General features: G+C 49.1%; 1 protein-coding gene across 1 annotated transcript in view; it reads left to right on the forward strand.

Annotated features, from left to right (window-relative positions):
- The window catches only part of LOC142574546 (high affinity cationic amino acid transporter 1-like), a 152884-nt gene extending 143253 nt beyond the window's left edge, over positions 1–9631 (forward strand). The window contains exon 3 of the mRNA XM_075683601.1: positions 9612–9631. Coding sequence (XP_075539716.1) covers positions 9612–9631 — 20 coding nt within the window. The remainder of the gene's footprint in view (positions 1–9611) is intronic.
- The last annotated feature ends 2774 nt before the right edge of the window (positions 9632–12405 follow it).

Genomic DNA, 12405 nt, shown 5'->3' on the forward strand with positions numbered 1-12405 from the left:
ATGTGTGGGACAAACAAGATGTCGCGGGAAGCAAACTCGCAGAATTTTGCATATACCTCACTACTGTGGTGTCCAGACGCTAATTTCCGAGTTTTGCGGTCTGCGACACTGTGAACGCTTAACCTAGATTCGCTGGCGGCGTATACCGAAGAATGCAGAAGAAACGCGCTGGTAGTTCATGACAACTTGGCAAACGATTGTTGTTACTAACATTTCGGTGGTATGCGCATCGTGATCGGTCAGGAAGAATTGGCGCCCACGAAGCACGGTTCGTTCCGAAGGGCGAATCGCCGCCTCGATTGGCCGCACGGCTTCTATGCCGCTGCACGGTATTGCAGTAAGACACTAGTTCGGCATCGACCGCGCAGAGCGGGCCGTTGTTCAGGGGCACAAGCCACTTCCGGTGGGCCAAAATATGACCGCGCGGAAGCGGCGTCACCGATCCATCAAGCAACGTCGCGTCGAAGCGCGCGCTCTCCGAAGAGGAAGCATCTCCCTCCCGGGCGCATTTTTTTATGCGCGCTGCCAGCGTACAGAGGGCGCTTTGCCTCACGTGGCACACGTGTTCTGTTATGTTCATACCTTCTTCCATTGTTCAGCCGGCTTCGCTACGGCAGCGGCTCTTGTGTTTGTTTGGCTAACTGTTCAACGACTTCCAATATCGCAACTTATATAGGGAATCCAATGGTAGCCGGCCATGCGGTTATGGTTGGCGATGCGTCGGGCAAAACACTAGCTGCTGAAACATATACTCGCACAAGGAAGAAGAGCTGAAGCATGTCTACCTATCAGGGTGACCAAGCAACTGGGTTTGCCGACTTGCGCTGGTGGCGTGTTCCGCTTCAGCGCCTGCGCTGTGACCGACAACGCAGTCTCTGGTGAAGCGAACACTTGCTGTACCGCAATATGCGCAACACCTTTTGCAACTTACGCTTGCGATTAGCAAAGGCGATCTCACACGTACTTTGTACTTTGCTGTCGTTCTTGCGTTGATGACCTGAAGCTGCCTCCTCAACACATTCCTAAGTTGACTAAGTGACGGACTGCCTACTAAAAAAAAAAAAAAAAGAAATGGAGGACGCTTACGCTTCGCCTTTAAGAGTGGAAAACGATAGCATTCAAACATCTCTGAGTGCTTTTCATGATTCCCGGCAACTGCAACTTATGTGACCGTAACGTTTACCGAAAGATTAACGCTGACGGCGAACGCTATGCGCGAAGGCGAGCTGTCTGCTGGAACTCGGCCTCTTGCGGGGGTCGATCCCGTAGGTAGTGCCACAGCCGTGCCAAAAAAAAAAAAAAAAAGAACATCATCTTTAGGTTTCTGTTATTGTATCGCACTTTCAATATTTAACTGTCAGAACGCAAAAAGGCATGCGTTTTCGGTGTTTTGTTTCATTAGACTCGTTTGCAGGCTGTCATTCTCAAAATTCCGAGGAATAACTTTCTCAAGAATGTAAGACAAGGTATGAGCAACGTTAGTGACAGAACGGTGTGGCAATATACCCCGCATATAATGCATGTTATAGAGAAAGGCGTGGCCTATGAAAAATGAAGAACCATGAAAAAGTCGATATGCATACAGCAAGGAAAAGTACTGGACGAGGCGACGCAACTAATCTTGCTTTCCAATCAGGGAGACCCCAACCCGGCCGTTGCACATCTGTTCGCGTGTCTAAAATGCAATTAAAATCCCCAACGAGCACCGCGGCACCACCGTCCGGGAAATACGCGTCTAGGTCACGAAAAAAAAAAACATTGGACTTAGTGGCCTGCGCGTGTCCATATATGCGCAAAATCCGTAACTTAAGTTAAGATAGTACCCGATCTAATGCGAATATCCACTTTGTCCAGTCATAAAAAGCAAGATTTCGCAACAGAGCTGTGTTGAAAGTAATAATACCGACTCCACTAGAGCGTGATGTCGCGAAAGAGAACAGTCTATGGGTTAAAAGTGCGTTTGAAAGCAAGAACATATCCGGTGGTGAAAAAATTTTTTCATTCCAAACACAGTATGTCACAATCTTTAGCGCGGGCCACGCTGATAATTTCGGTTTGTTAATAGGACTTTGGAACCCCTGTGCGTTTAATGAAATCATATTCAGGGTGTCGGCCATATTTAATTAAAAGTATCATCAAACTGACCTAGTCGTTTTGTTGCAGATGCAACGGATGCGGCGTTGTAGGCGACGCAATTGAGGCGGTGAAGCCACAGCAGATTTTGTGGGTGTGTCCACTGTAGTAATCGCATGGTCAGGTGTTTTAGCTGTGTTTAAAACCTTGGTGTGATCAGGAGGACTGATGGTAGTAACCGAAGTGGAGGCGTTATCGGCCGCAGCATGGGCGACCACAACTGACGCCGGTGGAAAGGGGGCAAAGGCTCCAGCAGCAGCGTCCGATTATGAACGCCGCACAGGGCACGCGACCGTAGGGTGACCATCCCCGCAACGCCGACAAGGATGGTCACATCCGTCGCTTTCGTGGCCATGGATGCCGCAACGGCCACAGAACGCTGCGGTGCACTGTGCACGGTAGTGCATGGTCGCTGGAGCCGCAGCGACGACACACGCGTTGCAAGCTGCGGTAGTCAAACGTCAGACGATGACAAGAGACTCGCAGGTAATTGGGGACAGGAGTTGTGGTGCTCATTTCCATCCGAGCGAAGCAGGTGCCCGTGAGCACGCCACGTCGTTCCCTCATAAGATAAGCGTTGACTGACCGGACGATGCCGTATGGTGATAGTGCCTAGACGAGGACTTCGGTCGGAATGAAGGACGGCAAGAAGAGGCAGGTTACGTTCGTGGCCTGCGGGCCGACGGGAACGACATGACAACGCTTCCCGCCGATGACGCGGCAGCCAGCATTGACGATTAGAGTCGTGGAAGCCATGCTCTTGACGAGTGAAGTTGAGGCCTCTCATCTGCTGAAAGCAGTAGGCCCCATAGAGGCCAACTATTGAGCCCATTGCGTCGACGACGGTCTGGAGGCCATTCCCCGCAAGGACAACATCGCAGACTTGGGTCTTCGAGGGAGTCTACGATGCTGTAGGCACCATGGCGTGAGAGGCGGGCGTCCCCAGCGTGGAACACGCATGGTCGTCAGCAGAAACTCTTTTTCCATTCTTCGTTCATTCTACCTTCTCCTTCTAATCCGGGCCACGCTTCAACGTCCATGGTGAAGTGTCCCAGTGAGGTACAACACAAGACAGTAATTCGCATGCGAGCCAATCGTTACGGTTGGGCCACGAGGTACCACTTTCTATAGCCTAGATAGTTTCTCACGTTACCTACGCATATTTTCTTCAACGTATATATTCTGAAATCTTAATATTTCGCAAAAGCTTACACTGCCGAACGCACTCTTGCGCCTAGCACAAGCTTTTCATCTAATTTACGCTTGGAAAAAATTCACCGACCAGTCCGACACCCCCTAATTCTAAATTTGAGGGCAGCTTTATGGGTGCTTTCATTTCGCGATAGAAGGCAGTCGTGGACAATCGGGTGTTGTGCGCCACGTTGCAAACGGAACGACGTGCGGCGCCACTGCCTCGCTAACCTGGAGATTGCGAGAAAGGCAGCGCGTGGGTGAGGCGTGGGCTCAATTCACTGAAGCCGCTGCCAACAAATATCCCAGACGACGCGCCAAGTCGCCGCACTACGCTTTCCTTCTCATGCTTTCGCCACGCCCTCCTCCTCTTTGGTCAGCATGGTTCCGTTGCACCCTCCTTTCTGCTTTCCTCCTCGCGTCTCTTCTCTGTGGTCTCTTTTTTCATGCCCCGCTGCGCCACCCGTTTGCTCTCATCTTTCGCTGTGCTCCTTCGCTCGGTTACTTCGGGAACACCGACGCTCGCCGCAGGAACGGGCTCCTAAGAGCTGCGCCCTAAAATACGTGCCAAATTATTCGACATTACAGTCACTATTTCTGCGACGCACACTTTCTATTTGTTGTTTACAGAAGCCAAACCACACGAATACGTACTCAGTGAAAACAAGAGAGCGGCAAATATTTGAAGTTCGAAAAGGCGCGCGTGGCGATTCCGGAGAGAGGTATCCACTTTGCAGCCACCGTCTCAAACTCACCGTATTTTTTTTTTTTTTTTGCACTCTTAGGAGCGAAGAAATATAAACTACAATTCCGATCGTTTCTTACAAACACTGAAAGACGCCGAGCCCACAGGGCCGTCGAAGTTGCGGAAAAGCGGCCGCCGAAACTTGTGAACAGAGAATGATGTCATCTGACGCTTTCGTTTGCTACCCCTAATCTAGAACTCGGGGAAATCGAAAGCTCGATCAAGGCCGTCAGAAATACCACCACGAATGGGATATAGGCGAAAACAGGAGAGAATAGTTTTAGTTTCTTGTTGAATTGTTGCTGTTTTTGTTGTTGTTGTCGTCGTCGTTGATTTTGTTGTTGTTGTCGTTGTTTCTATTGTCCTAATTTATCAGTATCCTTTGCGCTTAGCGCCGCCTCGCCCTTTGCCACAAGGTTTTTTTTTTTTCGAATTCTAAGTTGTGGCCCGTTGTGAGATCGACAGAAGCCAGAATGGAATTGTTATGAAACAGAGGCTCCCTATATAGCCTATCCGATGCGGCCTCGGAAGGTAATGTGGAAGGAGCTATAGAGTTGCAGAGGTGACGCGCCATGATGAGCTTCAACTCGGCCTGCCATTGCTACCCGACCCGGGACGAAACAAGAATTGAATCGAGCGTATGAAGTAGCACGGTAGAGGTGGCCGTAGCGGAGATGATCGCGCTGATGCTCAACCACGGCGCTTACAGCGTGTTCTAATGATTACGATAATGATAATTATAACACACCTAAATTGGCGCACATATGTTTACTGTGGTGTTGCGTCTATCGGTACAGCCATCTTACGCTTCCCCGGCGCTCTGAGCGGTGCAGCGCCTACATACGTTTCCGCCAGGATTCACCTGTCTTCGGTGGTGGATAACTTGAAAGGAACAGAATCAAATAAAATGAGTTCCTTCATTGCACCGTCACAGGTGTCGTTCCACTTGTTCGTTTCCTTCAACTTAAACAATCAGTCACGGGGGAAGATCTCGCGGACCCTTTCGTATGTTCCTGTAAACGACATATAGTATATTCATTCTCAGTAGACCCATTGTGGAGAAATGCCGTCACCGCGTGCGAAAAGCGTTCGCCAACACGTCCACTTCGAAAGGAGTGTTACGCTTCGAAGAAGCGGGTTTGTGCACACTGCGCGGAATTAACAAGCGGCGCCACAACAATTAAGACACGTCGTGTCTTCTTTTTCGAACATTGCACTAGAAGTTCCTTTCCTTTTTTTTTTTTCTTCGTTGGCAGGATAAGTGGCTGATAACGCGGGGGTTTTCAAGAAGTTGGGTTTCGCTACTGAGTTGGGAGATGAGATTTCAGTAATTCCGCCAACATTGGGCACCACCCGTCACGAAGCTTCCGGGCTCACACACCAAGAGAAGGCGAAAGAGAAGGAACGCTTGGATAGCTCCGCAAATACCGCAAACGCTTCGTAGCACCCTAATCAGCCCTACGTTACCCACGACACACTTAAACGAAAACACCGTGTGCGATGTTACCAAGTGGAAAGCGCCCTTTTATTCTTCTTTATGTTTTACACCGAAAAATCAACATTGAGGGAACCAGCTTTCTTTTCATTGATTATTCTAAGCGATAGAGTGATCGCAATCATTATATGATAGGACATGGAGTGTGTTGGTATACGCGAAGTTTATTCAACAGGCTCGGGTTGCCACATAAAATAATACACTTTTAATGCTACGCAGCGCATTCTCCTTCTTTGCTTGAGGTAGAACACTACTTCGTCACACAAGGAAGGAAGGAAGGAAATCAACTTTATTCAAGGTCCAGCAGGCCACGAGAGCTTTAGGGCTCTCATGGAGTGGGCGTCTCCCACGACGGAACCGGGAGGTTGAGTTTCCTGGTGGCGTCGAGGACCTGCTGGACGGCCCAGAGTTGGGGAGCGAGTTCTTCGCTCCGGATTGCTTCTTTAAACTTGCGCTTGTCCTGTTCGCAGTTTATGTGAGCTTGCGAGCACGGCCAGAGTAAGTGATATACGTTAAGGGATGTATTGCAATTGGTGCAATTGTCGTAGAGCTCAGGCATGTAGCGGCGTAAGTCTGTTTTGCGTGGGGTATGTGTCTGTTTGTAGCATTCTGAGTGTAACCGCTTGAACTCGAGTGAGCGTGTGGTGTGGCGTGCTATACTCTCTACGTTGTAGGTAGTAGCGTTTAGGGATTTCATTGCATGTAGTGTATAGGGCGCCCTTGTATGTAGGGGCATCCTTGTTCTCCAAGTGGTCGGGTGAAGCCGTGCGGTCTGTAAGCGCGCGCAGCATCGCGTGCCGCCTCGTTAAGGTTGGGGACGTCGCCGGTCTTTGGTCCTAAGTTTTCCGGGAACCAGTATATGACGTGGTTTTTAATCTCTTTCTTTGTGACAATTCTGAGAGCCTGTGAGCATACCGTGCCCCTTTGAAAAGCTCTGATAGCGGCTATGGAGTCGCTGTGGATGTGAGAAAGATTTTCGTCGGCGAGCGCAACGGCGATCGCAACCTGTTGGGCCCAGTGGCGTAGCTAGGTCGTCTGGCACCCGGGGCCCATAGGTCTTCTGGCACCCCCCCCCCCAGGTGTAGCCGGCGGAAAGAGGGATGTCTTTAGATGTATATGACACCCCCCTCCCCCCACTGGCCCCTTGCACCCGGGGCCCACGCCCCCCCCCCCCCCCCCCCCTGTTGCTACGCCACTGGTTGGGCCTGTTCAGGCTTCCTTGCAATTACCGTGGCTGCATGTCTTGTGGATCCGCGGCCGTCCGCAGCTGCCACTGCGAAAGCTTTGTTTCCCGAGTGTTCCGCCGGGTCCACAAAAGCTGAGCGTTCGCGGTTCGCGGTTCGCCAAGGTTTGGTTAAGGAGAAGTTGTCCTCTCGCTTGTCGTCTGCCCCTGTTGTTTTCTGAGGTGTACGTTTCTGGGTATAGGCCGGACAGTGATTTTAGCGCGGAGGTCCCGTGGGAGGTCCGCGAAGCTTTTTTCTATGTTTCCTTGAGCATAGCCTAGCTTCCCTAGGATCGTGCGCCCCGGAGGTGTCGTCGAAAGCCTAGCAAGCCAGGCTGAAGGGTTTACGGAGTTATTGACACGTGACTCTGTGATCCTGAATGTCAAAGACGCGCGCAAGCAAATTCTGCAGTGTGGCAGTCTATTCTCCTGAATCTTATTTTTCCTTCACATTCTTTTTGCTGCGAAACAGTGGACGATGAAGTAGCCCAAGTGTGATTTCATTCAAACAACAAGGCGTATACCGAGCTAACTCTTACGTTCCTTATCATTTCTGTTGCAAGCTTTCTAAATTCCTTCCATTTGAATTGTTAAACGAATCTTCTTTTGATGTCTTTTAAAATCTCACTTCGAATTTATGCACTTCTCTTTTATTTGCAGTTCTATATATCTTCAAGTTCATCTTTCTGTGTGTTCTGCGGGTACTATTTCCCGATTCTTGGCTTATCCCCCAAACTGGATAATAATAACGATGTAGGGTCGTTTGTTTGAGTCTACGGTGTAAATTTCCACAGCGCCAAGCGCTGAAGTGCGTAAAGTAAAAAAAAAGGACGATGAAATGCAAGAGGACACCAACTGAATTTATTGGCCGCAAAATACACATCACCATCTTGCGTTCCTTCTTCTTTGTCGTTTTCTTTTTTGCCCTTTCGCACTTCAGTGTCTCGCGCTGCAGAAATTTACACCCGAAACTGGGTAAGAGGCGTGTTTTAAAGGCGCATCATCGTCATCATCATCATCCTTCTCTTGGGACAGAACAGAATATAAGCGATAAAAGCAAACCAGGCATACTCATTGCGATAGTCATTGTTGGTATTCACTACTTGTGATAGCAGTACACGGGTACACATAAACGCCTTCATGTTTATTTGTTCATTTATCTCTGACTGGCGTTTTAAAGACGGTCTATAAGAAAGAACAAGCGGCTCGGCGCTGCCGCGTTTATTAAGGTGCACCAGCCTACGAAACCGCTTGTGACGAGCTGAGCGACGAACGCTCCAATAATGCGCACATGTGAGCGCATGCCTTCCCCTCTTTCCGCGCCATTTCCCCCTTCACACGTGCACGATAGCCAACCAGGCTCTGCCTGTTTCCCTTTCCCTGCTTTTTCATTACCACTTCTCTTTCCTTCTCTCTCTATCTCTCTAGGAGCAATGAGAGGCGGGGGCGATGATGCACTTTAATGACAACTGAAGAGCACACGCTTCGCGCTCCGCATCGTGTATATTCGTGACCGTAACTGGCGTACACGGTAGCTGCGGCGTATCTTAAACGTGCTCGAAACGTTCGCGCAACTATTACGTCCCGAGAAACGGGGCGCGTTTTTTTTTTTTTTACAAAATTCGCCGGTATGCGCCTTTTGTGCCGTACGAACCCGTTCGCTCGCGCAGGAGCTGCACCCCGCGATTAAGGCAGCTCCGCACAAGCGCTGTCTCGAAAGCGAATCGTAGTGCTGCCAAGCTCGTGGTTTCTCCGCTCCGGCCTTCTCGCGCTTTCGCATACATTCTTGTGTGTGTTTTCGTAGCCGAGGTTGACGCTCTTCTTACAGTTACAGGCACTCCGCGGTGCGCCAATCTCTGTTCTGCAAACCTTCATGTCTCATTCTTTCCGGGTAACTAAGGTGCGATTAAAGTTCACACGGGCAATCACCTTTGAACGCAAGAAGTCATGCGGGTTTCTTCCATTGTGAAAAGGCCTTTAAAATCCGTTGGATATGTAGTTATGGCTGTCCGCTTCCATATATATAACACTCACATGAAATGTGCAATTTCGAAGTTTGCGCAACGTTTGCTGTGTGATTCTGCATACTATGTACGTTTGCAAAAAAAAAAGAAAAGAAAAGAGATAAGGTGAATACATATTGGAGGGGGCTTAAGCTTCGCATTTAAGAGTGGAACACGATAGCATTCAAAGATCCCTTACTGCATCGCACGCTCCCGGGCAACTGCAGCCTATGTAACCGTAATGTTTACCGGGAGCGCTGGCGGCGAAATCTATGCACGAAGGCGAGGTTTCTGGTAGAAACGCGGCCTCTTGCGCGGATCGATCTTATGTTATTATTTCGCACCTTTGATATTTCATTCTGAGAAAATTTTACGTAAAAGTCATGCGCCCTCGGTGCTTTGTTTCATTTTTGTTTCATGACAGTTGTTTGTGGGCTGCCATTCTCGAAATTCCGAGGAATAGCTTTGTCAAGAACGCAAGACTGGGTATCAGCAACTTTAGTCACAGAAGAACAACTTTAGCGCCGTATAGAAAATGCGTGGATCGGGATGATTTTCCCGACCGGGCTTGACTACGGCTACGCGTGCTGAAACCGAATATTTTGCGAGACAGGGCCATTAACGCGGTCGCGTTAAAACAACCACCGTTCGTCGTTCTTTCACTCGAGTGACTATAATGCCGTAGCATTATGGGACCCTGTCATTCGATGATTAACTTGTCGACATCCGCACGAATATTCGCTTACGTTATGGTCGCGCGTGAGTTATGATCACTGATAAACAGTTATGATCTACTGCTACTGCCGCCCTCCTGCTTTCCAGGAGCCTACAACGTCACCTAAGGTCATCCGGAACCCAACAGAACAAGGACTGCGTTTTGTTTACTATTCTTAGGTACGACGCATACACAGCACAGCTGTTCCTGTATAAGATATCACGCAGCTATCGCTTGCAGCTAGTGACCATCTATCTCCATACGCGGAGCCACGTAGTGAAGCGAGCATTGCGCACACCCGCGATCAGGGCGCCCACTCGCACTGCCGTCGCCGCTCCCTTATTAGGTGCTTCTACACGTCATACCGCTCCTTCGCCCTCCCCCCCCCCCCCCCCTTTGCTCCGTCGCTCTCACTCCACCTGCCGCTCCGCCGTGGACATATCACTATACATCACCGAAGGCTAAATTATTATCTTTGTAAATATGCATATTACTACTACATTGAAAACATTCCGCCTCCGTCCCACCCAAGGATGTATCAAAAATTGTTCTTGGAACCTTCTTGTTTCGACCCTGTGGAAGTAGATGCACAGCGAAGTACATTGGTTGCCGGTTGTACGGCGGTTACCGGTAGCGACTGGCTGATCTTTATTTTATTTTATTTTCTATTAACAATAAATGGCACATGTTTTTCCAAGCGTAAATTAGATAAAAGGTTGGGGCTATGTGTATCACTCTTTCGGGCCGTATAAGCCATTTTGCAAAAAATTAAGATTAAAAATGTATACCTGGAAAATATTATACGTAGTGATTTGAGAAACTATGCCGGTCATACAAAAGTGGTACCTCGGGGCCTTGCCATAAGGATTGGCTCCCATGACAGTAGGCACCGGGACTGTCTAACGGCCGATCGAAGCATATATATACTGTGACGAGTGCTCCAGAAAGAATGTGACCGCCACGCCATCAATCAATCAGTCCCACAGTCAGGTTTTGTGCAGGAGGTCCCTCCTGCACAAAAGTGCGTCATTTGCAAAGATATTTATTCGCTATAATAGCCTAAATGTGCATGATTGGTAGGTTTGATAAACGATGAAAAAGAATTGACAAAGGAGGAAGATAACAGGCCTGCGCGGCACACACAGAACACACACAGCGTAAACTGGGGCAACGGCTCAATGGAGTTCTATTTTCGGCACAACGCACTACGAGGTCTTCGCGGCGAAGTCTCGTCACGTCATTTTGCGCGAGAACGATCTGTGAACTGTCTGCCCGGCGTCGACGACGCGTTGCGGCTTCTGCTCTCTGTACAGGGGTGTGCTGAGCCCGATGTTGCCAAGTTACCGCCGCGCGCGCGTCTACAATTCGCTTCTTCAACAGCGCTTCGAATACCTTCCGACGGGGTGCCATAACGTGTACCGAGAGTAAACACAGGTATCTAGACTACGTGGCGTATGTACATGTCACATCCCTTGACCTGTGGCATGATACATTGCTCTTGATGAGGGTGATGATAACTGCAATTTATTGGCATTTCCTTCGGAACGGGGTGGTGTCAAATGGTCAGCTAGTCTGCTTGAGCTAACCAGGTCCAGCTACATGCATCATGCAGCTGCTATATGCAACAGCTGCCTGTCGGGACACCTGGTGGAATATAAGGCAACTGCAGTGCAAACGTTGAACGTATCGGCGCTACGCGGCGAGCATGCCACATCGCGTGTCGAATGGTGCGACAGGACGCCGATGATGATGATTTACTGATATTCCCTTTGAAGCGGAGCGGTAGCAAACAGTCACACAGCTTGCTTGAATTATTCAGGCATGCCATAGATGTTTTTCGTTACGTTGTATCCCCTTGCCTCGGGCCCGGGCCCTAGGCCTCAACTCGCTCCGCGTGCAGCACCCGTCAAGGAGGAGGAAGGTAGCTCTCGGCCGCGCAGCGTCTACAGCGCGGCAAAAAGAAGAAAAAAGAAACGCTGTTCCAAACCAAAAGTTGACGGAGCTGGGTCTTCCTCACATTAGCTCCGACAACATCAACATTTGTATATCTCCATAATCTCTTTCTTCCTCAAGACTTGATTCAATCAGGTACACAATATATATATATATATATATATATATATATATATATCATTCCTGTATACATCTCCTTAAACTTCTTTTCTTCCTCAAACCTTCTTTAACTGCCTTGTATCACCCCTGCGCGTCAGCTACATGGCGTTCTACCTGATGTAATATTATGCAACTGCAATACAAAATGTGGACGTATCGACGCTACTCGGCGCGCGTGTTACATTGCGTGTCTCCTCGCGGGCTAGGAAGCGTTTACAGATAATTTTTCCGCTGTGTGTGTGTGTGTGCGCGTGTGTTTTAATTCGAATATGCGAGAAAACATAATTTCGTTGTGCGGAAACTTAAACACAAACCCCTTTCCCAGCTGTCGGTTTTTGGATGAGCACGCCACGGAAAATCCCGTTCAACAGGGTTCCCTGTGAACATCCTTTCGGGGGCACGCCTTGTGCACTGTTATCAGGATTGGCCCACGCACGCCTTTGATTACGCTGGCTCCGGGAGCGACTGCCGGTACGAACGCCAGCACAACTACAGCGCCGGCCGTCCAGTTTTGACTGGTATAATGCTATCGCATTAAACGGGTGGCAATTTTCGCGCGGGCTTTCTGGTACGCTACGTAAAATGCGGAAAGATTGCAAGTGCGAAATATTAAGTGCGTAAGCATTTATATATCGTACTGATAGAGGAAGCAGGTCCGTCGGTCACGTAATCATTATAGAGGAATTATATATCATTATAAATAATTATGAAGACATTAATCTATAAAACGAAGTAAACTTGAAGGAAAACATTCACTGACGACTACGATACTTCGTAATGCGAAATTTG

This window comes from Dermacentor variabilis, chromosome 3, assembly GCF_050947875.1.
Source record: "Dermacentor variabilis isolate Ectoservices chromosome 3, ASM5094787v1, whole genome shotgun sequence".
NCBI lineage: Eukaryota > Metazoa > Arthropoda > Arachnida > Ixodida > Ixodidae > Dermacentor > Dermacentor variabilis.